This window comes from Eleutherodactylus coqui, chromosome 11 (genome assembly GCF_035609145.1).
Source record: "Eleutherodactylus coqui strain aEleCoq1 chromosome 11, aEleCoq1.hap1, whole genome shotgun sequence".
Taxonomy (NCBI): domain Eukaryota; kingdom Metazoa; phylum Chordata; class Amphibia; order Anura; family Eleutherodactylidae; genus Eleutherodactylus; species Eleutherodactylus coqui.
The window spans coordinates 91,322,271-91,350,099 of NC_089847.1; the positions used below are offsets into that span (position 1 = coordinate 91,322,271).

Below are 27,829 nucleotides of genomic sequence, written 5' to 3' on the forward strand. Positions count from 1 at the left end.
GAAAATATCCTAATAGGGAGCAGGGGGGGGGGGGGGGGACAAACAAAAAATAATCATCCACACACCTTGCACACGTCTGTGGCATAGGGGGGATACTTAATATAAGGATAGCAAAGGGGGAGATATTAGTCCACGACCATGCAGGATCTAGAAGAGTTTTAAGCTCAAGTCTAGTAGCAATGAGATTGTTAAGCTTATTGGATGTTTGCTAGGCTTTGTGAGCGCCCTCTAAGTTTCATATTTTCGGAAGCGCTGCTTCGATCCCTGTGTAGCGGCCGATGCTCATAATTGCAAGAGCAGCTCTCATTGAAATCAATGGGACTCCAGTCTGTAATTATAAGTGCAACTCCCATTGATTTCAATGAGATCTGCGCTTGCAATTACAGGCTCCGGCTGTTGTACGTGGATTGGAGCAGTGCTTCCATTCCAACCCTGGTGTATCCCGTTGGCTGCTGCGTGGATAACCCTTTAAGACAAGCCAGTCTATGATGTTCATTTACGTCATGGAGGTTTAACATGTAAAACATAGGTAACACAATCTATACTTCCAGTTCTAACATGTTCTGTGCTTTATAGAAAATTTGCTACGGCAAGCTATGTACACCGCGTTGGCTTCTTCCCTCCTATTGCCAATATGGCTGCAGTAGGTGGTTTTCTCACCCCTGCCTACTTTTATTTGCCCCACTTGCTGTCGGTTTTGGCCAACTTATACCATGGTGCCACTTTTTTTTTCAGGGCAACTTTGGGTCCCCGATCCACCCTTGGCAGCTCGCCTAAAACAAAGCATTTCAAGGCTTTGCAGATAAGGCAAATCCTCATATTACTCCAGCAGATTATCCTTATGCATCGTCCTATAGTGTTCGTAACTTATTATTGTGTCACTTCTTTTTAACTACCGCACCAAGACTCAAACCTAAACATTATAATTTGTATCAGTACTCAAAATGTATCACCATTCCTTTTAGTGATGTGATGTATGGATCCTATGGCTCTTCCCATGCACTTTCACAGGAGTAGATGTAGTAAGTTGGATCTGGTATAATCCATCAAAGCAAGGCGTTGGCTCTTTTCTGATGCCCCTTTCAAGTACTTCCCAGTTACCAGTCTGGAAGTTAAATCCTTCTGAGTTTGGAATAGAACATAGTTTGTGGTAAATCTAAATCAGTGTCTATTACAATGCATTCTGATATCCAGTCATATCTGCAGCTATTAAGAAAAAAATATCTCCCTCTATTACGTCAAGGACTTCATATTCTGCCTCAGACAATGGCTTCTTAGCTGTATTCTTTTCTGTACGTGTGGTCAGTGACTAAAGAGAGATCAATACAAACAGAGCCATGTTCATATTGGCCCACACAAACATCGTTACTGCATTGTTGAATCCCAGGGCCGCCCACTGTAAGACTTCTACACTATACATGGCCTCACATACTGAGTATGTACAAGACTGTGCACTAAATGGATTATCATAGGGTACAAAGCTCTTGGCACACAGTTTCCTACCAACTCTTTAGATGCCATTCTCACCCTATACTGCCTTCCCCTCTTTCCATTTGTCTCATTCAACTCTGGGAGCTTGTTTCTGCAAAAGGCATAGAACAAATATACCCACATCTTCCTTTACTTACCATGTTACTTACATAGGCAAGACCGGAGGAGCAGAAAAGTCATGTTATGGCAGTTTCATTCACAAGGCTATTGGCTCTGGCCTCCGGGATTATTTCCTTGTTTGGGTCTGAACTTCTACAATAGCCACCTTCCTTGGTAGCTCTAGGACTTTAAACAGTCGGGTTACAGCTACTGCATTCTATTGATTTGCCCAAGGACTTAACAAAGCCTTGACTTCCATCCAATAGGCCCATAATACTTGGGCGATGCTTAAAGTGTACCTGATACCTGTATACACATTCGCAGGCTTACCTTCAGTCATCTTACAAGTTTCAGTGAGTGCCTTCTTCTCCGATTACCTAGGCGGACATCCTAGATAGGAGTGGTTGTCATAGTAGTACTTCAGTCTGCTCTGACCTCTCTTTTCCAATATTCATGATTCTATTTTCATAATTTCGAAGCAATCATGAGAAAAAAATTGTTGTGTAAGGCTCCTTATTTCGCTCTTCACCCGATTCTTCATACACCCCTCCATATTCTTATTCTCTTCTTTGGAACGTAGTAACAACAGCAGAGCTGGATTCATAGCTGAACATTTCTTGGTGCTGAAATAAGATGAGGTTAAACGAGAATCTTTGCAAGCCTTACCAAAAAAACATCCTGTTTGTGTTTAATTGAGAACTTCCTGAATAGTACCAATAGAGGTATATCATAGCTTAAGCCAATGCTGCAGCTTTGTACAACAGCGGCTTATAACACTATGATAAGACTCAAATGTGTTAAACAGTAAGCTACCAGTCTATGTCTTGAGCTACGATATGAAAATTTAAGGGGTTTTCCAGGCAGCATCGGCTGTCAGTGCTGGGATACACTGGGGGTCAGAGCAGAAGCTGCTGTTCCGACCCATGTGTAGAGGCCTTAGGCTTGTTTCACATGGGCAAGGATGATATCGGGCTGTGATATTGCGCTTTCCACCATGTGAAAGCCCCGTGGATGCGAGGCGTTTTAATGTGAAAACAACCTCGCATCACTTTGGGAAATCCCTTCATCCCGGTTGGGATGAAGGGATTCCCCCACCAGGCATGAAGGGATTCCCCCTGCCACAGCTGAAAGGATTTCCCCTGCCGCGGCTGAATGGATGCCCCCTGTCAGGGCTGAAGGGACTTCCCCGCCGGGCATGAAAGGGATTCCCCCTGCCGCGGCTGTCACAGAGGATCGCGGAGTTCTCCCATTGCTTTCAATAGGGCCAGCTTTACTGCCACTGGACCCATTGAAAACAATGGGCAATATCGCAGGAAGGTAGAACATGCTGTGATGTGTTTCCCACATAGCATCGCATTGTGGTGCCATGCAGGAAAACATCGCTCATGTGTATGAACCGATTTGCATACATGGGGTTCATATTTCTGTGAGATTTGTGTATCATCAGTGACAAAGCCTGTTTGTGCCTTAAAGGGGTTCTGACATGAATAATTTTTTTATGCTTTAGCAGCCATTGTTCCCTGGTCTGCCTAATGGACCCAGGGAACCCATGGGTTAATGGCTGCTAAAGCATAAAAATCTTATACTTACCTGTTCTCCTGTTGTTGTTGACATCGGGGGGTCATCTCCCGGCAGCATATTAGCACTTTCTGCTTAGGTTAAGCAGCCTGACTAGAGCCACCTGATTGGTGCACGCTGTGCAGTCACGTGGTGCCGAAGAGCCAATCAGGTGGCTCTAATCAGCAGCGCTGCTTAACCTAAGCAGAAAGTGCTAGTATGCCTCCCGGCAGGCAGTCTTCTTCCTCCAGCAGCCGCGCCGCTCCGGGATCGCGCGCATGCGCAGTGGAGAGGTGCCCTCTGACAGGAGTCAGGACGGGCTGCGTCTCCACTGCGCATGCGCAGCACTCCGGAGTTCAGCCGGACGGACGGGCCGCCCACAGCAAGCACTGCTTGTGACGTGCTTGCTGTGGCGGTCCGTCCGTTGACCTCGGAAGTGCCTGACGGACGGACCAGAGCAGGAAGCGGTCTTTTTGACCGCTCCTGCTCTGCTTTAAAGGCACAGAAGAAGATGCCGGCTGGAGGGGACATGCCTGGCGATCGGGCCAGGCCAGGCAAGGTGAGTACAATTTTTTTTTTTTCATGTCAGAACCCCTTTAAGGCCCATTTAGACACAATGATTATCGCTCAAAATGCAAGCCGTCTTTTTAGCGATAATCGTTGTGTGTAACTGCACTGACATTGTGCAGTTTTCGTTATCCTGTCGCTCATCGCCGTCTTTCAGCGTGCTGAAAGACTGTGATGAGCCTTATCAGGGATTCACAGCGGGATACAGCTGATACTATTGTTTCAGCTGTAGCCTGCTCCCTGATCAAAGGCTGAGTATGAAGAATAGAGCAGTCCAGCTGTGTTCTCCATACCCGGTACAGAGCACTTGGCTGTATAACAGCCGGGCGCTCTGTGCAGAAAACATCTGGATGCAGAAGACAAGCGGGGACACTCCACTTGTCTTCTGCATCCTCTGCACGAACGCCCGGCTGTTATACAGCCGAGCGCTCCGTGCAGAAAACAGCTGGATGCAGAAGATAAGCGGGGACATCTTGAGCGATCATCTTGTGCTATAAATAACACAACGATTATATAGGGTTTTTTTGCAACTTTTTCACACTTTTTAAAAAAATTATTTTTTGCATTCAAAGACCACTAAAAAAATTTTTTTATTCTCAACTGTACTGTGTAAGGTTTTTTTTTTCAGGATCAGTTGTCATTTTTAATGGTACAATTTGTTGATCCATGCAACGTTTTGATCACATTCCATTCCATTTTTTGCATGATAGGCAAAATTAACTTTTTTTCACCATGCGTTTTGTATTTGTTTTTCGTGACGTGCACCGTGTGAGTTAAATAATGTACTTTTTTTATCTGGGTCAATTGAATGCATCAATACCACATGTGTGATATATATTTACTTTTTTGTATAAGGGGAAAGGTGGGGTTTTAGCGTTTTTATGTTTATTATTTTTTCTTCTTACTGTTTGTTAATACTTTTTTAAACTTTTTATTTTTGTCCCACTAGGAGACTTGAATATCACCATATTTTATTATTCTTCTAATACACTACTATACTTAAGTATAGCAGTGCATTAGAAAGCTTATAAAGCTCAGCCAGAGGCTGAACCTCATACGCCATCGTAGCTGGCAGACCCAGAGACCATATTCAAGCCTTTGGGTGCAATAACAACCCATCAGTATTCCGATGGGTGAGAGAGGGAGCCACATCCCTCTGTCAGCGTTTTACATGCTGCGGTCACACAGACTAAAGCATGTAAAGGGTGAAACAGTAGGGAACGAAGGTTTTTTCCCCGCTGTTGGAGCTGGTTAGAGCTGGTGCCAAGCTATCATCCAAAAGCGCGACAGTTGAGCACCAACTCTCCATGGGACGGGAGACCTGTGCCAGACTTTTGATGCAACCGCTATTAAAAGGCGGTGCATCAGAATAAAGCCCTTTAACAGCCACCGTCAAAAGGCGTGTGAGAAGTCATTAAGGGGTTAAAATGAGGTGGCATTAGAGATGTGTAAAACCAGATTTCTGATGAGGGTATGACTGTACACTAAACCAATTTATACTGTTTGGAGCCCAGGTGAGGAGGTTTCTGTGATTAAAGGCCCATTTACATGTAAAGATAATCATTCAAAAGCTTATCACCTTCATTTGCATGTAAATGAGCCTCAGGAAGCTGTATGCAGAGAACAGCAGGTGGTCTGTTCTCTGCATTCAGCTCCTTTGTTCTGCCATGCAGCTACAAGCTGAATGCAATGTAATCAGTGTTCCAATGGAGAATAAAGCACTGTGGACAGCAAACAACATGTGGTCTGTTTTATCTTCTCTCTTGCTGAATGATTTAGCCAAAGGGAAAACAGAAAGGAGTAACACAGCGTAAAGTCCCTGCTATCAGCTCTTCTGCTGAACGATGGATTTTATGCTCACCTAAAAATCATAGTTCAGCCGAAAAGTGAAAGATGGGAGCACTTGCACACGACGATTATTGCTCAAACAATGGCTTTGAGCTAATTTTGAGCAATGCTCGTTGTGTGTAAATGGCCCTTAAGACCTCGTGACAAGGCAGCACAAGACATATAAAACAAGCTTTCTCCTTTATGCTGAGTGGTTTATGTTAATTGTGCAAATTATGTTCCAGAGTTTAAAAAAAAAACAAAAAAAAAACAAGTACACTTGCAGCACAGGTCCGTACTGTTCCCCTGTGTGTTTATTACAAACTTTTAACCCAAAAGTTGCAGCATTTAATAATTTTTTTACAACAAAATCTGTTCTTTTTGAATGTAGTTACATTGCTGGTTTGCGTCATATTAGCAGTTTATTTCCTTAGAGCTATTACTGTCCACCGTGCATCTATTCATGTTTGAAAGCAAGAGAGGCGGAGGTGAGAATAAGGCAAAAGTGAGAGTAAGTATAGCTTGTACAGCATAGTAATTCTAGAATAATAGATGCCGAGGGGCTCAGAGCTTCAACTTACTAGTCCAGTCTGTAGCCAGAGTTGTGCTGGAGTTTAATGCTCAATATGTTACCAGGAACCTTTGATTAAAACCTACAGTTCGGCATTCATAGTAAGATCACTAGTCTACATATTAAGAGCAGCCTGTTTTACAGTATAGCGTTACAGGACTGGACATGAAGTCAACAAGAACTGCTTTCAGTAGAAAGAAAGAAGAAAATATATATTTTTTTTCATTATTTTGAGGTTTTTGAGCTATTTGAAGTTCCACCAAATAGAAGAAAGTACATTCAAGTTAACAAAAAAGCGAAGAAATAAAGGTTTTGGAACCTATGTAGGGCACCTGGGGTATCAGAACCATATTATTATGTGTAGAGATGAGCGAGCATACTCCGTAAGGACAAACACTCGAACGAGTATCGTCCTTACCGAGTACCTGCCTGCTCGCCCGCAAAGATTTGGGTGCTGGCGTGGGTGGGGAGCAGCGGGGAATGGGAGGGAGATCTCTCTCTCTCTCTCCCCCCCTGCTCCCTCCCGCAACACAGCGCTCACCCACACCGACACCTGAATCTTTGCGGGCGACCAGGCAGGTACTTGGTAAGGATGATACTCGCTCGAGTATCTGTCCTTACCGAGTACGCTCGCTCATCTCTAATTATGTGAATAGCACAAGATCTGAACTTCCACATTCTGTTTCGTCGGTTTCAATTAACGCATCAGTTCCTAGTAGAATGATTGTTATCCAATGCTTCCAAAATCATAAAAGGTCATAGAAATAGTCCAAGCCTTGTCCCAGTTCCCAGATAGATATCCCTGTTCCCAGCTCCTTGGCAAGGTCCAGTCGTACCTGTATGGACTGATGGATTAAAGCAGAAGATAGAATTCAAGGCATTAGAAGGATATTTCTTGCCATACTCATTCTACTAAGGAGAAATACTATTCTGAAGACTATATGTCACCAGTGCTATACCAATTTCTGTGAAGAATCTAGAGCGATTCCCTACACAAGTGAATGCTGACCGTCAATGAAACCTGCATTTAAGGTGAAGCTAGGTTAATAAGCAAGGAACAACCCCTTAGAATATACAAGCATGCAGGGGTGCTGATAAGTCCTTGGTTTTGTGATCTACATTTTTTTTTCACATCAATGGAAGCTATATCATTTGAATGCTCAATCTCTGCAATACTTCTTGAGCAAATTTTGGCATGATCCCATGTATGATTCTTGTTATGCAGGTATGAAGACAACATGGCGGAGTCTGCAGCAGATTTCACTGCAAAGGAGAACAGTGCAGTGACGAAGTCCCTGTTTTTGAAAGGGGTGTCGGCCAAAGACATTCATGGTGACATGCGTAAACATTAGGTGACAAGTGCTCTTCATACTTCACAGTCAAAAATTGGGTTGCCAAATAAAAAAAAAATGTCTACTTCAACACTGACTATGAAGAGCAATCCAGGAGACCTCTGTTGGTGACCATTCTAAGAGCCATAGACGCCATTCATGACACGATACTGGAAGACAGGCGAATTTCTGCTAAAATGATAGCTGAGGTTCTGATCATTTCTAGAGAAAGTGGTCGGTCCATAATTCATGATCATTTGGACGTGAAAAAGAAGTCTGCTAAGTGGGTCCCGAAATGTTGGTCAACAGAATGCTTTCCTGTCTCGACTGGTGACAAAGGGTCATATTTAAAAATCAATGTCTCATCCAAAGTCGGAAGAGAGGCCAAAAGAATAGAGACACAGGGGTTACCCGCGCCCAAAGTTGTTAAGGATGTGGAAGCTGTCATCCAAGGTGATGGCGTTTGTTCTCTGGGATAAAGATGGAATACTGCTTGAGGAATGCCTACAAAAGGGGTCTACTATCAAGGCTGTGTATTACACAACACTTCTGGTTAAATTGAAGTCCAAAAGGCGCAGGAAGTTGTTCTTTCATGACAATGCCTTGTCCCATACAGCAGCCACCATGCAGCACAAACTGGCTGACCTTCACTTTGAGGTGCTGGATCATCCAATTTATCCACCTAATCTGGCACCCTCGTGCTATCACCTGTGTTCTAATTTGAAGACACACCTTAAGGCCGCCTGCATGCGGGTGGGTCTGATTTTGACCCTGCGCCGAGGCAGTGACCCCCGCGTACCTGTCCGGCGTCTTCTATTCTGCTCTGTGGATGTGCCGGCCAGCACGTATGTGCAGTACAGAATAGGCCGGCACGCAGGATGGATGGCTTGCATTGACTTCAATGGAAGCCATCCGTGCGGAGCCCACACAAAATCACAGTATGCTGCGATTTCTCCTCTGCGAGCGGAAGAATGAAATTGATTTCCACTCATGGACATAAACTCGCGTATTGCCATCGCATGCTATGGGCGGTATTTGCAGGCGGCCAAAGGGAATGGAAATGACCTCCATTTCTGGCACAATTGCAGCGGTTAAGGCCTGTTTTGCTGCCCAATTCTATCTGGATCAGTTGAAGTTGTTGCAACACCACAGTTAGAAATGCATTGATACCCTAGGGAACTATGTATAACAACAGTGAAATTTCATTGTTTTATGTAAATCAAAGTCAAGGACTTACCAACACCTCCTCATATATGTAGCAACGGCACTGGTGTACATAGAAGAATTTACTAATAAAAAACACAAAACTAACTAGAATGTCTATAAGGTTAGGCTGTATGTATAAGTAAGGCTGCCTGCACACAGCAGAGCCGGAATCTGCATGCGGGTTCCCACAGCGGATTCCGGCTCTAACAATGGCCCGCTATCCTGCGTACCTGTGTTCTTGCATTTTCAGCTATATCACAGATGGTCCGGCCGGCTTGCTCGCCGTCGGACATGCACCGTGCAGATATTTTTTTCAAATGCTTATTTTCCCATGGTGTTGCTAGGCGATGACGCGGATACCCACAACCATTCCGCAATGTCATTGTGAAAGGGCTGCGGGTCGGACGCCTTCCATTGATTTCAATGTAAGCCGTCCGTGCGGAACCTGCACAAAAATGGAGCATACTGCAATTATTCCTACGTGCAGTTGATTTCCGCTTGCATGCAGGAAGAATCGATTTCCCATTGCATGCTATGGACGGTATTTGCTGCTGATCCATGGTGCGGACGCCCGCCGCAGATCCTGCAGCAAAAATCTGCCCATGTGCAGGCGGCCATATGGTATAGACCTGTACCGATTCTCATAGGGATGCTATATGTGTGTTATGTTGCACTATGTTGGAGTTTTTATTTTATATAGTATATGCAGTCCTTTTTCTGCCATATGAAGAACCAATTCTGGCATGCTCGGCCAATGCTTCTCAGACTGTAAAGGTGGTCTGACACATACGGTTAACCGATTTTATATTTTGTACCATACCCAATAGGAAACAAATGAGAAGCATTGCCCTACAGGATACCACCTAAACGTTCTCGTGTCCCTCCCCTAGAACTGAATAGAGACTGAAAATTTTCATCCGCGTATGCAGATCAGTGAGAAACATGGATGCTGATTATGGTTTGCAATGTACAGTTGCCTCAATGGGAAAACAGCTTGAAAAATGAGTTCTTTTTAGTTTCATCTCATATCATAGGCCTTACAAATAATGTTTCCTTTTCATGCGATTCATGGCTCTTTCATAAAGTTTGCACAAGTCTCTTCTGTAAACTACTGCACTAAACCATTAACATGCTTATCCCCAAGCCAAGAATAGCAGCATCCTGAGGCTTTCTCCTTCAGGCAGAGACCTGGCATTGATTATACGGAAAGACATAATCTAGACGGACTGGTAAATCCATATAGAGTATTACATGAGGAGATAATATCTGCACTATTCCTATCCCCTATCAGGCGGGTAATAGGTGGACAATGTACTCGGCTGCACCTCACCTTCAGAGTTGGATAGAACACGGCATGTTTTCCTCCTTTATACCTGCAAAATATAAACCGTCCTATGAAAGGGAGTAATTCAGAGATGGCTGTCAGTAAACAGAAAGACATCGGCACAAGCTGGGATTGGTTAAACCTTACCAGGGGGCCCGGACCCCAGTTCTCTCTAACAATAAGCTTGGACAATCTCATGATGGATAAGAGCCATTTGTTCTACTTTGCTGTCAATTTTCCCGACATGAAATACAATCAGCTTCTAAGCAGAGAAAATAACTAGAAATTACTGTTGAGTGCTGCATCGTTCAGCATGATTTTGTTGGCGACAGCTCTTTACAGATTCTATATCTTGGCTCTATCCATTGTCCTTTCCTTGTATGTCTTGATCTGACAGGGAGACATAACCATCGCCTATAGGACAGCCTCGTGGATTGCTCACTTTTTATATTCCAGGTAATGTTCCGCAATGTGCTGGTCCCACAAAATCTTCGGCTTATGTTCCTTAAGTATCTCGATGTACCTGCAGATCAAACAAGAGTTGGTGTTAATGCGAAGTCAGCTTAAAAGGAGGCAGGCGGGATTTTTTTTCCCTCGTATATTCTGCATAAAATAGAAATAATGGTCTCTGCAGCTCAGCGCTCGCTATCAGTTGTACGTTTCAAGAGAAATTAGCCGAGCATTGAAAGGACGGCATTAAACTCTACCTCAAAAACCACCCAATAATTAGCCGCTGCTATGCTTGATTAATGGATGTTTCCTTTCCTAATAGATGAAAGCTCTCGGGCTCATTGAGATGAGCGAGGTACCTGTTCAGATTCAGTGAACAGCAAGGCATGGCATTCAATTAGCCCTGTGACTTGATTATCAGACATGCCTGATAATCGGGCCTCGCAGTTCTATTCTATGAACTCTGTTCACCTGATGAGAAGAAGCATCAGTCACGGAGCTCGTTGCCATATCCATCCTCCGAAAGGTGGAATCACGGTAAAGCTGCCTTCACATAGGGTTCAGGTCTACTTCGCCAGGTCCCATCCCAAGGTTCCTTTTAAATCTCCAAAAATGGAATGGAACCATAGACTATTATTATTGGTTTCCACTTGAGCAGGCGTATGTCACAATTTGTCCGCATTTCTGCTGGACAGAAGAAGTGTGATCAACTGCGCTATTCTGTCGGGCACAAATGCCGGACTGTGTACAAACCCATTCAACTGGGAACCTTGCTGTCTCCATTTGATCAATGACAGTCTATGGTTCTGTTTTAGGGTTTCAACTGAATTCCCAAAAATGGGAATTCAGGGAAATAGCGTGAGGGCCCTTATACATGGAATGATTATCACTCACTTCATCACTGGATCGTCTGCCAGCGACTGAATGACAAATAACAATTCTTTTACTTTGCTTAGGCAAATCAATAAAAGTCAAACAACGATTCGCCCGTGTAAACAGGCAGTCATTCATCTATAAAGGACCGCCTGTTTACTCTGAATGCAAGCGGGTGGGCCGGAAGTAATCAGAGTGCTCCGCTATCATTCAGTGGACAATTAGTGCTCGTGTGTGACAGCACAGAGACGACGATCATTAGGACGACTGTCAGACGCTTCAGCACCCGACTGTCATCCTATGTAAAATGGTCCTAAGGCTCTGTTTAGATTTCCGTGTAAAATTTCTGTTTTGTCTGCTCCATCATGGAATAGAAACACAAATATACAGGCGTGTTAAATTTGTCAAATGATGGGACACAGGCGGCACTTGACAAAGCCCATTGACTATAATGAGTTCTGTCAGGGCCGGTTTTAAACAAAGTTTGACTCCGGGCAAAATTAAAAGTGGGGCCCCAAATTCGGAAATATTTTTCTGACATGATCACATTCAGTCAACGTACTGAGTTAATCAAATGTGATGAAGGATCAGTGTGGAATCCAGGTCGATCAAATCCACAGCATCATAATGTGTCCCATTCCACAATATTAATGTCCTCACCTGCAGATTTTAAATCCGTATCATGTAAAAAAAAATCACGCAACATCACGCCGTGGATTCTCCATCAGATTTACTGCACACGGATTAGCCTTGTTGTACGAAGCTAAAATCTGCATTAAAGTCTTTGGCAAGTGTCCAAATTTCCATCGAAATTTGCTTAGAAAGATGTGATATGGATGCCCACATGAATATACCCTTAGGCCAGTGACACACAAGTGTATTACGTATACATTTATGTGACTGTAACACAGATGAGAGTCCCGGCCTGTCTGCGGGTATTCTTATCTGAAATTTGTGCATCAAGCTATTTTGCTCGGAGGTCAGGAAACCCAAAGTCAGGTGAGGATACTCGCTGTATTGCGTACATGTGGCTCATATCTTACTGGCCTTTGGGGCAGCATACACCAGTTCTCAGGCCCAGACCATAGTAACGTAGTTAGTAAGGCTTTGTTCCCACAAGCATATATCTGCCGTCGTTTTCACCAACGGCTGATATACGCTATGATCTGAGGAGTAAAAACTCATGAATGGGCACACAAATCTAACATTTGTGTGCCTGTTCAGACGGCATGGGCCCGAAACATATACGCTGAGGCCACCATGCCGTTGCTCCTTCCCTCCCGGCTCACCTCCTCTCTCCTCCCCTCTGGCTGTTTGCAATGGAAAGGGGGGGCAGAGCTCCCCCCACTCCCCGCCCTTTGTCCGCAGCAAACAATGGGAGAAGGCGGGACGGGGCGGCACTTAGCTCCGCCCCCACCCCTTCCATTACAATCAGCCGGAGGAGAGGAGAGAAGAGGGAGGGAGTTTAGCAGTCATGCTGCTAAACTCCCTCCTACCTCCCTTCTCCGGCCGCTGTCATTGGCTCCCATAGCGGGAATACGGCCATGTGATCTGATGCATTGGAGTCTGATCACAACATATATCGGCCGGCCTTGAAAATAGTGGGTCAATATACGCTCGTGGGAACAAAACCTAAGGCTTAAAAAACACATATGTCCACCTAGCTCCGCCTATTATCCCCAATGGTGATGCAGAGGAAGGGGGGAAAAAACAATGAGGAAAGAGACAATTTTCCTCATTTTAGAAAAAAAAATTCCTCCCCGTATTCTAATCTGGCAACCTGAATAAATCTCTGGATCAACAACCCCTCTGAAGTAATCAGTGACTAAAGTGACTAAAAGATATAATATTATTACACTCAAGAAAGACATCCAGGCCCCTCAAACTCTTTTACAGAGTTCACCATCCCCACATCCTCAGGCAGAGAGCTCCATAGTCTCACTGCTCTTACAGTAAAGAACTTTCTTTCATCTAGATGTAGAGGGAGCACCCTTTTTACAGTCACAGTCCTGGGTATAAATAGATTGTGGGAGAGATCTCTGTATTGTCCTCTGATATACACTCTTAGGCTACCTACACAAGAGCGAGCAAAACTCAAAAATACAGCACCTGGGAGTTGTTGTTTTGCTGCAAATCTCAACATGCAGTTACAGCTCAGGCAGATGTGCAAATGAGTTGTGGCGTGATTATATGAAGAGTCTTGCCACCTGAGGACCTAAAAGTTGTTTCACCCTTAGCCTATAAAAAAGTATCTCCAAGGCTCCTTGTGTGCAGTGACCTCTTTTTCCACTTGTGTAGAGCTTGTTGACCACTAGACGCCTCTATGATGCAATAGAAGAGGTTTGGCCCACTTAACATGGTTTGAGAGGGGGCGCATTATTGGAATACGAGAAGCTGGATGTTGATATTGACGAATTGCCTGCCACCTGAGTTGTTCTAACCAGACTGTTAGGAGGTGTCTGCACTTCTTCCTGGATTACACTAGTGACATTTAGGCAACAAGCAACAAAGTCACATTGCTACAAATCGCATGTATAAGAAGCCCATGCTTTCCTATTGGTTACTTCACACATGCGATGTTTTGTAGCATGTGACATCCCGACACAAAAACCTTGCGGGTCCAGCGATACACAAGCGACTCATGAGGTTTTGTAGCCCATATTTCCCTATGGAGCCTTCCTCTCTGTTGCATCGCATCGCATGAAAACACGATTTTCGTGCGGTGCGATGCAACTTTGACAGTGGTAAATCCTATTCTCAAAGCCCTAACTGCAGAAAAAAAAAATTACACATACGTCACCTAAGAAGCGCTGTCAGCCCGGTCGCATCTTCTTCCCGATCCCCAACACTTGTCTTCTTCTTCTTTTGTGGCCAGGGATTGAAAAAATTATTGAAAAATCCCCGCCTCCTGGAAGCGCTAGCTGTGATTGTCTGATGCTTAGCCAATCACAGCCAGCGCTCAATGAACTAATCACAGCCATTTATCGAGCACTGACTCTGATTGGCTAAGCATCAGCCAATCACAGCTAGCGCTTCCAGGGGCAGGGATTTTTCAATCACTAGCCGGAAGAAAAGAAGATCAGTGCCGGGGAGAAACTGCAGCGTCTAGGTGATGGTCAAGGCCTTAAGGCTACCTGAATACGGCAGGGCCAGATTCCGCATGCAGAGTCCCAAGGCGGAATCCGGTCCTGGGAGCAGCGGTGTTCGCGTGTATCTGTACTTTTCGTTTTCTATCTGTACTGCAGATGTTCTGCACTGTGAACTGTCGAACATGCGCAGTACAGATTTTTTTTTTTCAAACTCCTGCTTTTGTGATTGCCGAAGGGTCATGGATCGGAAGGCTTCCATCGACTTCCATGGAAGCCGTACATGTGGCATCCGCGAAAAAATGGAGCATGCTGTGATTTTCCCTCTGCTTGTGGAAACTGCAATTGGTTTCTGCAAGTGTGCAGGAAGAATCGATTTCCCATAGTGTGCTATGGGTGCTATTTACTTCGGATCCGCGGTGCGTTGAGTTTACTTTATCACTTTGCATTTTACTTAACATTTCATTATCCTGACTGACTATACTGGCGAAAAAAATATTTAAAAGATTTGCTTTCTCTTCCATCCCGCTCTACAATATTACCCTCATTACTTTTTAAAGGGTAACACTTTCCATTTAAATCCTTTTACTATTTGTATACTTGAAGAACAGTTTAGGGTTAGTTTTACTGTCTTCAGCAATAAATATTTTTGTTTCCACCTTTGCTACTTTTAAATGCTTTTTTAAATATATATATTTTCTTTATAGCTTTTTAATGATTTTTCATTTATTTTAAATGTATTCGTTGTGTTGTTTATTGCCCCCTTTCCATCTTTATTGAGCCATATTGGTTTTCTCCTATTCCTGACCTCTTTATTCTTGTGAAGTATAAACTGCTCACAAAGAGTATTTAAGATGGTTTTAAAAATTTCACATTTTTTGTCTGCACTCTTATTGTTGGGGACATTGTCTCAGTCAATAAGAAAAAGAGCATTTCTAAGCTGATTGAATTCTGCCTTCATAACGTTTAGTATTGTGGTAGCTCCCTGATAAAACTCCATATTGAAGGATTATTCCTATTGAGCTTCCTACCACTGCCAATATAATAAAACAAAAATATTAGATCAGCCTACTGCCTGCCAAGTGCCTGGCACCTATCTGTGGGTCTGTTTGAATCTATGATGAACATCTGATGGCCGACAGTCTGTATACTGTAACAATTCCCTGGACCCTGGCTTACTTGGTGGCAGAGCACCACTGAACTGGTTTCTATCCTTTACCAGTCACTCTCCGGCGGCAGGTGGCTCCTTCTCTCTGACTCACGCACCCAACTTGTGTGCGCCACACTCCTGACGCTGGTCTAGTTGGGTGAAGATGTGGCGCACAACGGGCTGGGTAGACAGAGCCAAAGATGGTGTCAGCTAGGATGGCTTGGCATGGAGGAGGGATGTCTGCCCCTAGTAGCACACAGAGTCTAATAATGAGTGACTGACTAAATTATGTCCCTCTTCTCCAGGGGCATAACTGGAAAAAACTGGGCCCCATTGCAAACTTTTGAATGGGGCCTTATCTTGAGCATTCACATTTACTAGCTTCATGTGGAAGTTAAGGCATAGAAACATCTTTTGTGCTTAGTCACATAGAAAAAAAATACAACTACATCATCAAGTGTGCCCTTGCCCTTACAGGTTTAGGAATAACGTAATAAACACTTAAGTGCTGGTACTGATGTAGCAGATGTTAAACTAACAGTCATGGTGCACTATAGAGTTATCATAATATGCCTAGACCTTATATATTGTGCACTTTACATCAGAATGACTATGCTGCATAAATAGTATCACAGTGGCCTACCCTGTTAACATAGAGTTTATAGTGATTCTTTTAACTCGTTAAGGACCAAGCGCCATAAATATACAGCGGTCCTGGGCTTAAATCCCGTGCCATAGTAAAAATATGGTGTGGGATTAAAGCTCCTGCTTCAGCAACCTAGCAGGAGCAGGTCGGATGCTCATCTTTTAGAGACAGCCGAGGACCCGGAGGAGAAGACAGAGGCAGTTTTTAACGGCTTCTAAGTTGTTTTTTTTTTTACAGGCTATATAGCACTCAATGAACGCTATATAAAAAATAGAGAAAATGGCAGTGACTGCCAGTGACCCCCAGTATGTCTGACCTCAGTCCAGCTCTTACAGTGACTAATATCCTGTGGATGCTGCAATTAAAGTTGAAAAGTGTTAAAAAAAAAATGGCAGTGTGAATGTCTCAGAGAGTTGTAAAATGATGTCATGGGGACATAATGTTAAAAAAAATAGTTGCAATAAAAATTACATAAAATACAAATATATCTTATAAAAAAGGGAAGCCACCGCCCACGCCAGCCTAAACCACTGCCATATCCGTCCTATAATCCAAGACTATACAAATTACATCACAAAATAACGCCCTGAATAAAATGCTGAACACATTCCTGTGCTTTACTTTAGTGTAAATATAATCTTTTTAAAAATATAGAACTATAAATTTAAATATATTTTCTGTACTTTTTGTACACATTAAAAAAGAAGCCCTAAATGTCACGAAAAAATGCAGCACAAAAAATTTGGCAGGCCACATTTTGTAGCAAAAAGAAAAATTGGGCCATAAAACTACCATATAGGTAAAATTGCTATAAAAATTAGTTTCTGGTCATTTAAGACAAACACATTCTGGCCTTTAAGGGGTTAATGGCTGCTACATTACTTTATTGTGTTACCCTAGCAAATGGTGTACAGACTCTATAAACTTTGTATACAGCCCATACAGTATTCTGAGCAGGAACATAAAACAGCCGAATAGGTACAGCACTCATGAGTGATTCTGCTCATTTAGCGATCAGAGGGAGTCTCAGCACTCCTAACACGTCAATAGAACATGTTAGAACTTTTTTTAGTTACCCTTTAAAGGGGCTGGCTCAGAAGGAAGAGGAGTAGTAGTAATACATGGCAGCCATTCAGATGGATGGCCATCCATGTGACAGTAGGATGGCTTAAGTCACCAAAATGGACTAGCTCTCTATTGTGGTGATTCACAGAAATGGGTTCCAAGAGGAAAAACGTTCTATGACTACCACATGCCCTTTTGGTAAACCCTAAAAGGGTTCAGACACTCCTCTGGGCCTTAAATCTGCCCAGCAAAGTGTTTACATCTTGGTTACCTTACTACCACTCTCAGTTTCTGTCTGATTCCTTCACTACCAACTACTGTGCTGTATAGCACTGGCGTCACGACAATTACTATCACAAGTTATCATTAGTAGAGATGAGCGAGCATACTCGCTAAGGACAATTGCTCAATCGAGCATTGTCCCTAGCGTGTATTGTCCTTAGCGAGTATCTCCCCGCTCGGGAGAAAAGGTTCGGCTGCCGGCGCGGGTGACAGGTGAGTTGCGGCAGTCAGCAGGGGGGAGCGGGGGGGAGAGAGGGAGAGAGAGATCTCCCCTCCGTTCCTCCCCACTCTCCCCCGCAGCTCCCTGCCCGCCGCCAGCACCCGAATCTTTGCTCCCGAGCGGGCAGGTACTCGCTAAGGGCAATGCTCGATCGAGCAATTGCCCTTAGCGAGTATACTCGCTCATCTCTAATCATTAGCCATTTACTCTACTGCAGATGCTGCTATTTGGGAAACACTGGTGATAGCCGCCGTGACACCAGTTTAGCTAACTCGCGATCGCACTATTCACATGACGTCCCATCTGGTGATTTGCATAAACTTACACTACCGGCCAAATGTTTTAGAATACCTCAATTTTTAATTGATATTTATACATTTTAATGTTTCAAGTGTACTTTGAAATGTAAGCACAGAACAATAAACAAGTAAAGATGAATGAAAATCATGGATTAACTTTGTTTTACCAAATTCAATCTAGAATTTTGACTCTTCAAAGTAGCCCTCTATCTCATATAACGGCTTTACACAATCTAGTCATTCTTTTACAACTGCATTAAAATACTTTTCTGAAATTTCTACCCAACATTGTTGCAGAAGTTCTCATAAAAGTGCTGCACTTGTAGGTTGCTTTGCTTTCACCCTTATGTCCAGTTCATCCCAAATAAGCCCAACGAGGTCTAAGTCTGGAGCAGTGTTTCCCAACTCTTGTCCTCAAGGCACCCCAACGGGTCATATTTTCAGGATATCCTATAGTAAGATCACCTGTGGTAATGTCTGAGGCATTCACAAGAATGACATCACCTGCGCAATACTGAGGAAATCCTGAAAACATGACCTGTTGGGGTGCCCTGAGGACCGGAATTGGGAAACACTGGTCTGGAGACTGGACAGGCCATTCCATACTTTGAAGCCTACCAGTTTCTTCTTGTCTTCTTAAGTAGTTCTGACATAACCTAGAAGCATGTTTTGGATCATTGTCTTGCTATAATATGAGCCCTTAGCCAATTAGGCGTACACCAGAAGGTACTGCACAGCTTATCAAAATACTGTGGCAACCCTTTTTGTTCAGTGTGCTACACACTCTGTGCAAGTTGCCAACTCTGGATCCAGCAAAATAGCCCCAGAGCATCACGCTTCCTCCTCCATGTTTGACAGTTGGTGCCACACAGTCAGGAACCATCCTTCCTCCTACTCACGGGTGTACAAAACCCCTGTGAGATGTACCAAAGATGTCAAATTTTGTTTCATCAGTGAGTAAGAGCTTCTTTCACTCATCAGTACTCCACTGGAGCTGCTGCTTGGCCCAGCCAAATCTTTTTTTATATGTTGCAATCTTAGCAGTGGCTTTCCTACTGATACTCTATCTGTCAGACCTACAGACTGAAGTCCTCTCTTTGTAGCTGAAATGGAAATTTGTTTATATTTTGCTGCATTAAGCTATGCTTGCAGATTTTGTGCAGTGAGGTGCCGATCACGCAAACTGTTGATTCTCAAAAACTTGTCATCTGATTTAGTAGTGGTTTTGGGTCTGCCAGACCTCTTCCTGTCAGTTTCCAAGTATCTTTGCTTTCTTGGCAATTCCTCTGTAGGACAGGCCTACACTTCTAAGGGTTATAATTGTCTGCCTGTCTTCTTTAGTTAATTGCTATCATAATGGCAAGAAAAAGGCAATGTGCTATGTCCTGAAGAGCAAAACTGTCCAACTCCTGCCCTAGAGGACACTGTAATGCATTCTGTTCCAACACGGTTATATAGAATCAAAGGGTTTTGAAAGTAATCTACAAAAGTTGAGACACCGGTAGGAACAGTTTGCAGACAATTTCAAACCGCAATTTGCTTTCTGTGCTGCAGAGTAGCTGTCCTTGATGTGTTCCCTAAAAAAAAGCCTTTGGATAAAATCATAAATTCAGATATTGTTGCATTTCAGGTTAAAATGTTATAATATTTTTATGTTTTTAACTTACTTTTGAACTATTTCCCTTTATTTGCTGGACTTGAATTGCATTAATGCCAAAATAACTAGAAAAATTGAGGTGTTCTTAAATCTTTGAGCAGTAGTGTATATATTACTATAAACTGAGTATAAGTACAAACATTTCACATATGCATGTCCAGTGTACAAATACATACATTATGCACATACGTATACAAACACACGCATATACAGTACACACGTATATACATATACATTTACATACACATTACACCCCTGTCACCCACCTTTCTTTAGGCACCAGGTTCTAGCCTTCTTGCTACAGCCTGGAGCTGCTCTGTGTTGTCAGTAGCTGCACTTATGACTTGGATTATAATCCACACAAACCTCCAACTCTTCCAAGATAAAGCACTTTTAACCCCTTAGTGACCATCCCATTGCCTTTCTACATCCTGCTTTGCAGGGGTTTAATCCCCAGAGACGTAAAAACATGCTTCCCCTGGGGATTGAAGCCACATGGGCTGAGGACGTGACAGCTCCATGCTGTCAGTTACCGGAGGTAGCCCACAATGTGGAACTGTCATAGGGGGCAAGTTACCTCCCGATCGTGTGATCAGCGCTATCCAATGGCCAATCGCATAAAACTGCAAAAAAGTTTTTAAAAAGTTAAAGATTCAGCTGCTCTCACAGATCAGATGCATGAGGGCAGCTGAGCGTACTCACCCCCATCCTTCACTATGTTCCACAGTGATCTGGTCATCCAGGACCTGACGCTGGTCTTCTTCGCATGCGCGTCAGGTGTCATTACATCAGTAATGCAATCGGTGAGATGAATTAAAACTTCTTACTGGAGGCCTACACATTTGAACCCCGATGCAATACTCCTTTACGAACCTTCTCTGGCTACTGCGCATGCGCCCGCGGGCAAAATGCCGGACACATGCGCAGGAGCCGAGGAAATTTTAAATCTCCTTGTTCCCAGCTACCAACGGTAAAAGAGCCTGGAGGAGTGACCGCTGGCTCTGTTATGCGGTCCCAGGTGACGTGATAAAAAGGTAGCGCTCAACCTTAGACTGGTCTCACATGACCAGATAGAAATTGTGGATTCCGCATGCGTTTGATCCGCGATAATACATGGAACATTCAAATGCATTGGATTACACAATTCCGCTTACATTAGCGGGTCAGAATTACGTAATCAACTCGCAGAAAACAGAACGCAGCATGTTCTATTTTACTGCGAATATCCGTGACATATAGCCTATTGTACTCTATGGTCGTGGATATACCGGCAGCCCATACGTAACTACATTGTGTACGGGCTGCGGGTACCCGAGTCATCGCTAAGCAGCGGTGTGGGAAATATAAACAAAAAAAGGTGTACTGCGCATTACCGCCTGTGTGAGTACGCAGTTATGCGCAGTACAGTACTGGGCATCCGTAAATACCCCCATCTTCGGACATACCACACAGTTTACATTATTACTTTTATCTAAGGTTTAGGGAACGCCAGGGGGGATTATTTTTAGGGAGTCCATTTTTTTTCTGCAGAAGTGAGCAAAGGGGCCTGGCATTTATTCAGTTGTGCCCTGAAATCCAACGGGTGTTCCCTCCATTATAGGCCTAACTATGTGTCCTGTAAGTAGATTAGGACCACTATGGGTATGTTTCTGAACACGAGACAAACAGGGAGATCCATTTTGCGGTGAAAATCTTCATTCATATGTGCGCTGTACAAAAAAAACTTTTTTTAAAATGACACCATTGCCAAATGAATGAAAATCATAATTTTTTTGTTCTGCTTTGCTAAGATTTATTCAAAAACTGTGGGGTCAAAATACGCAGTACACCTCCAGATGATTTCATTAACGGATCTAGTTTTCAAAATGGGGTCATTTGTGGGGGTTCTCTGTCGTTTTGGCAGCTTGATGGCTCTACAAGTGGGCAATGGGGCCTGGAAATTATTCCGTTGTGTCCTGAAATCCAATAGGTGTTCCCTCCATTATAAGCCTAGCCATGTGTCCTATAAGTAAATTAGGGCCACAATGGGTATGTTTCTGAGCATGGGACAACAGTGTCACATTGAGGGGCTTCACCTTGTTGTCATTGGGTCCTGCAGCAGCAGCAGCACCGGCCCCATTGAAAACATAGGGAGAAGATGTGTTCCTATGTGACAGCTATGGCAGGGGATTTCTTGATCCCTGCGCGGATGAAGGCAACCCCTACAGCGATGATTTTCCACTTCTAGGGGAGTTTTTTTTTCTACAGCTAGGGAGAGGTTGCCTTTATCTCATTGCTTTTAATGGGGCGGCAGCAGCGCCGGCCCCATTGAAAGCAATGGGATGGCATTGCACTCCTCTGCCACAGCTGTGACAGCTATGGCAGGGGATTCTTTTGTCCCGCTGCAGTCCCCTCATCACTGAACACTGTCACAAAAAACATGCTCGTCTGAAGGAGGCCTGAAAATATTAAAAAATGACAATTTTTATTTATTTTTTCCAATTTTGGTGCTATTAATAAATATACACATATTTTATTTGACTATTTTTACCACCTAAATGAAGTACAACATGTAGCGAAAAAACAATGTCAGAATCACTTGGATATGCAAAACCTTTACAGAGTTATTCTATGTCAATGTGTCAGATGACCAAACTTTGGCTTGATCATTAAAGGGGTTGTCTCGCGGCAGCAAGTGGGGTTATACACTTCTGTATGGCCATATTAATGCACTTTGTAATATACATCGTGCATTAAATATGAGCCATACAGAAGTTATTCACTTACCTGCTCCGTTGCTGGCGTCCTCATCTCCATGGATCCGCCTAATTCTGATGTCTTCTTGCTTTTTTAGACGCGCTTGCGCTGTGCAGTCTTCTCCCCTTCTGCTCGGTCCAGGCACGAGCGGTGTTCTGGCTCCGCCCCCTTCTACGTGTCATCGCGTAGCTCCGCCCCATCACGTGTGCCGATTCCAGCCAATCAGGAGGCTGGAATCGGCAATGGACCGCACAGAGCCCACGGTGCACCATGGGAAAGGACCCGCGGTGCATCGTGGGTGAAGATCCCGGCGGCCATCTTGGTGAAGGAAGAAGAAGGAAGAAGGAGCACGTCGCAGAGCGGGGATTCGGGTAAGTAATATGTTTTTGTTTTTTTTAACACATCCCTTGTGGTTGTCCTGCGCCGAACGGGGGGCCTATGGGGAAAAAAAAAACCCGTTTCGGCGCGAGACAACCCCTTTAAATCGCAAATAGGCCTGGTTGGTAAGGGGTTAAAAGTTGTATCCCTGTCCACTGATACCACTCAATATCATGGTATCTCTTCACCGGCTTATTATGGTCTAAAGGTTTTTTTTATACATTTTTTGTTTTTCCCTATATATTTGTGATAACATTTGTTATATCAGAGGTCTGGAGAGCCAGTTCTAATTTATTTTCTGTACTTTGAGTTTGCGGATATCATACTTATCGCGTACTCGACTCCTGAGCTATAATTGGAGGTTTTGGTGAACTGTCTATCATTTACCTTTGTCCAACTGAAAGAAGCTTGATGAAATGATAGCTACACTTTAACCCCTCAACTACCAGTCTTTTTTGAGTTTTTGTCATCCTGGTTGTCAAATGTATTTTTAAGGATACCATTAAATATACCATATAATGTAATGGAAATTTTTTTTAAAACATGTGAAATGGAAAAATAAAAACAAACGTGCCCTTTTTCGGAGGCTTTTGCTTTTGCAGAGTTTATGGTGCCGTGCAAATTACATGATATCTTTATTCTATGGATCAGTACCAATACAACAATGCTACATTTATATATACCAGGGTGTAAGGGGATGATATAATAAGGCTATATACTAGAGGGGAGGTCTAAGGAATGATGATGATGCTATATCGTAGAGGGGGAAGGGTGATAATGATGCTACATACTACAGGAGGAGCCGGTGGCATCATGATGCTTTATACTAGAGTGGAGGGGATGGTATAATGACACTATATACCAGGGTGGGGGGGATGGTAGAATGACACTATATACTAGAGAAGCAGTCGATGGTATAATGATGCTATATACTAGAGGGGGAGGGGATGGTCTAATGACACTATATACCAGGGGGGGGGGGGGGGGGGGATGGTATAATGACACTATATACTAGAGAAGCAGTCGATGGTATAATGATGCTATATACTAGAGGGGAAGGGGATGGTGTAATGACACTATATACCAGGGGGGGGGGGGGGGGGGATGGTATAATGACACTATATACTAGAGAAGCAGTCGATGGTATAATGATGCTATATACTAGAGGGGAAGGGGATGGTGTAATGACACTATATACCAGGGTGGGAGGGAAAGGTATATTGACACTATATACTAGATAAGTAGTTGATGGTATAATGACACCATATACTAGAGGGGACCGTATATTGGCACTATATACTAGAGAGAGAGTCGATGGTATAATGACACTACATACTAGAGAGGACGTTGATGGTATACTGACACTATATACCAGGGTGGGAAGGGACAGTATAATGACACCATATACTAGAGGGGGCAGGGACAGTATAATGATGCTTTATGGGCAATATAAGGATAATATGTAATTATAATGTTGCTGGTTATATATGTGTCTCACCCTTACCTCCACATAACTCTAGTCTGCGGTATCAGCAACCACACAGAAAGCAGCGGCATGGCGGAGAATCATAGTGCACTATAAAAGGAGAAGGCAGGAAATACACAGATCACACTCACTCCCAATAACCAACGGCAGTGCAATGTACCACCAGAATAATATGCCCATTGGCAGTTGTGGGCAGGCATAATCTGGCCACAGGCACCGGACTATGTAGGGGCCATCCCGGTAGGACCTGGGAGGGGGGCATGGTTTTGAAGCAGTCAGGCTGCAGGTTGGAGTTTCCTCCTGCACCGACGACAAGAGTGTTGTTACTGGAGGATCCTGTGCGCAGGTAATCCGTGCTACGTCTCCTTCCCACACCCTCACCCCTCCATGATTTTAGCCCTGTTTATAAGGCAGGGCTAACATCGATTTTATGATTCATGTAAAAATATGAATTGTGGGGCACTGAAATGGCGAATTAATTTGATGAATCACCCAGCCCTACTTCAGTATTGCAGTATATTGGATTTTTAACATTCACATATTAAGCCTTGCCCCGGGCTTAATATGGTTAAATACATGGCAATTCTGCAAGCCTTCACTAGGCCCAGGGCCTATAGCTTTAATCAGCACCCAGCAATCTCATCACTGGAGGAACAGGCGGGTGTGACGGTGGATCGGAGTGGGGACGCCCCCTCTGGCTGCCATGGTCAGTACTGCGGTGCAAGCTGCAATCAGAGCTACTTCCAATCGCAGCAATTTGCAGTGGATATTAGCCTTTGAAATAGCCGGCTCCAGCATTTTCGGAGGCCTTGGCTCCAGAACCTGCTTCATAACCACATGGACGTCAAAGATTCCCCATCTTTGGTACTTACGGCATATCCACAGGACATCTTAGGCTTTGTTCACATCTGCATTGGGACATTCTTTTTAGGAACGGAAAAATGGAATATCAGCAGGGGAACAGATCCGACGTACGACGGACGCAAATGAATAGTAGCAGATGTCCATGACTTGGTGTCTAATACTGCTGCAGACAAATAACAGAGGTGGAGACGCTGCAAATGAGGACTTGACTTATACATGTAATAAAAAAGCCATTTCTCAGATTTTGTCTGCAGATTTTTTATCTAACCTTTCCCTCGGGACATATTTGATTTCTTTTTCACTTTGAAACAGCCTCTCAAATTGTCTTTGCAAAAGTAATTGAACATTCCCAAATGTCATTGTAAATCTCAAGTTTTCTAATGCAATCTCTCACAATACAAATTTTGTGTTGCATCTGAGATCCGCTCGGGCCGTGGGACTCACCTAGAGATACATTCCCTTTACCAGATAAATCTAAATAATTGCCTCTGCTCACTTTTCCATTAAAGCTTCATCGGTTCTAGAAATGTCAGTGCAGTCTAACCTTAAAAGGCCGCTCCACCAAACCCCAAGATAAATGATCACTATAAGCCCGAGTTATCTAGGTCTAACAGATGCCAACTAATATCCCAGAGTCCATAGGTGGCGTCTGCCAAGTTCCCTGAATAAAGGTAAAGTATAAATCTGATTTATCCCCACTGATTGGACTGCACAACCGGGATGGTAGGAAACTCCTAGCAGACTTTAACCCTTTCCAATCCACTGTCTGACGTCCAAAGACATTCTGATTGAAGGCTGTACAGCTCCGATGTCGGAAGACGTCCGGCAGGGTATTCTTACTGTAGATTACTGGCCGCTCTGTTGTCGGGGGACTCTTCAGCATGTCCTCTACCGCAGTACTGGCTCTAGCCAGCAGATGGCACCATTGTATAATGGCAGAAAGAGAAAGCCCCCTAGGAAACCTTGAATCCAAAATTGGATTACAAAGGGTTAATTCTGTTGAAGGGGTTTTCGAGGACTGGAACATCGATGAGATATCATCAGGGTAGTCCATCACTATTAGGCCTCTTCCACACAGGCAACAGCGATATCGCAGCTTTGTCCCCGCGATTTTTTAGCAATAGCGATGCGTTTTCCTGTAGAAAATCACACATCGCATCACTGTGATTTTATCGTGAAAAGGTTAAGCCCTACCCCGAAACTAAGCCCCAGCTGCACTCAAAAAAAAAAAGGGGGAATGCAATGGCTGTGATTAGTTCATCCAGCGCTGCATTGATTGGCTGAGCAGCACTGGATGAACCAATCAGAGCCATTGGAGGCGGGATTTAGGAATCCAGCAACCAAGAAGTGATCTTCTCTGGGTGAATGAGGGTTGCAGGAGAGCAGCTGGAGGACCCGGACCGAACCTACTAGGTCAGTATTGTCTTTTTTTTTTGGAGTGCAGCTAGGGCTTAGTTTCAGGGTAGGGCTTAAGTCGCATTGCATAGCACAAAAAACGCTATTTTGTGCGTTGTCATGCGACAAAAACGATGGCTCCATAGGGAAACAAAACATTGCAAATTATGGCAATATTGAGCATGCCACAATTTTTTTCTAGCAACATAACATCAGACAAAACATTGCTAATGTGAAGGAACCCATTGGAAACTTTGGGTTTCACATACATGCGTTTTGTAGCGCTGTTATAGTGTTACAAAATCGCACTATTTTGTAGCCCATGTGAAAGCAGCCTTGGATCGATGGGAGAATCACACCAGGCATGCTACTCCGCGCTTTTGGCAGTAACTGTACCTCGTAATGCAGCTCATAGAAGCTCAGTCTGATTTAAGAATAGGACTGGGCTGTAATACCAGAAACAGCCACAACAAAAGTACAGAGCTGTGCCTAATAAACAACGAAGAGACCACAGCCTGCTCAATCACATTTTTTAATTGCCTTTATATCAAATTATCTTGGCAAATAATTGCAGAGCTCATAGTATCCAGAAAAACCCAGCTTTACTTATAGCACATGGCCCAAATATACTCAGGTCACCGTAAACAGAAAGACTGATGTTGGTTCCTCTCTTGCAATCTAATTTCAGTATATCACATAGATACCTCCTTAAGCCAAAGGATTAAAAGGGTTTTATCCAGATATTTTCTTTAAATCAACTCCCACATGTGTAAAAATAATACACTAGCTCATACTTACCTCTCCCCACTTATCCCCGCTGGCAACTCTAGGTCTCCACTGTGAAGTGTTATCTACAAGCTGCAGCAGCCTGTGAGGTTCCATAAACAGGCTGCTGCAGCCTGTAAACAAACCCTGAGCCGCTGGCAGGGAACAAACAGGGAGAGGTGAATACAAGCTGATTTATTATTTTTTTATATATGGAAACCAGGCTTTAACCCTTTCCAATCCACTGTCTGAAGACATTTTGATCGAAGGTTGAACAGCTCCGATGTTGGAAGACGTCCGTCAGGGTATTCTTACTGTATATTGCTGGCCGCTCTGTTGTCAGGGGCCTCTCCAGCATGTCCCATACCGCAGTACTGGCTCTAGCCAGCAGATGGTGCCATTGTATAATGGCAGAAAGAGAAAGCCCCCTAGGAAACCCTGAATCCAAAATTGGATTGCAAAGGGTTAAAGTAAAACAAATATGTTGGAAAACCCCTTTAACAA

General features: G+C 43.7%; 1 protein-coding gene across 1 annotated transcript in view; it reads right to left on the reverse strand.

Moving 5' to 3' along the window:
- Positions 1–5,816: 5,816 nt before the first annotated feature.
- Positions 5,817–27,829, reverse strand: part of CHID1 (chitinase domain containing 1) — a 397,709-nt gene continuing 375,696 nt past the window's right edge. The window contains exons 11-13 of the mRNA XM_066583038.1: positions 10,416–10,496; positions 9,980–10,022; positions 5,817–6,957 (exon numbers count right to left, since the gene is read on the reverse strand). Coding sequence (XP_066439135.1) covers positions 6,859–6,957; positions 9,980–10,022; positions 10,416–10,496 — 223 coding nt within the window. The 3' untranslated portion in view covers positions 5,817–6,858. The remainder of the gene's footprint in view (positions 6,958–9,979; positions 10,023–10,415; positions 10,497–27,829) is intronic.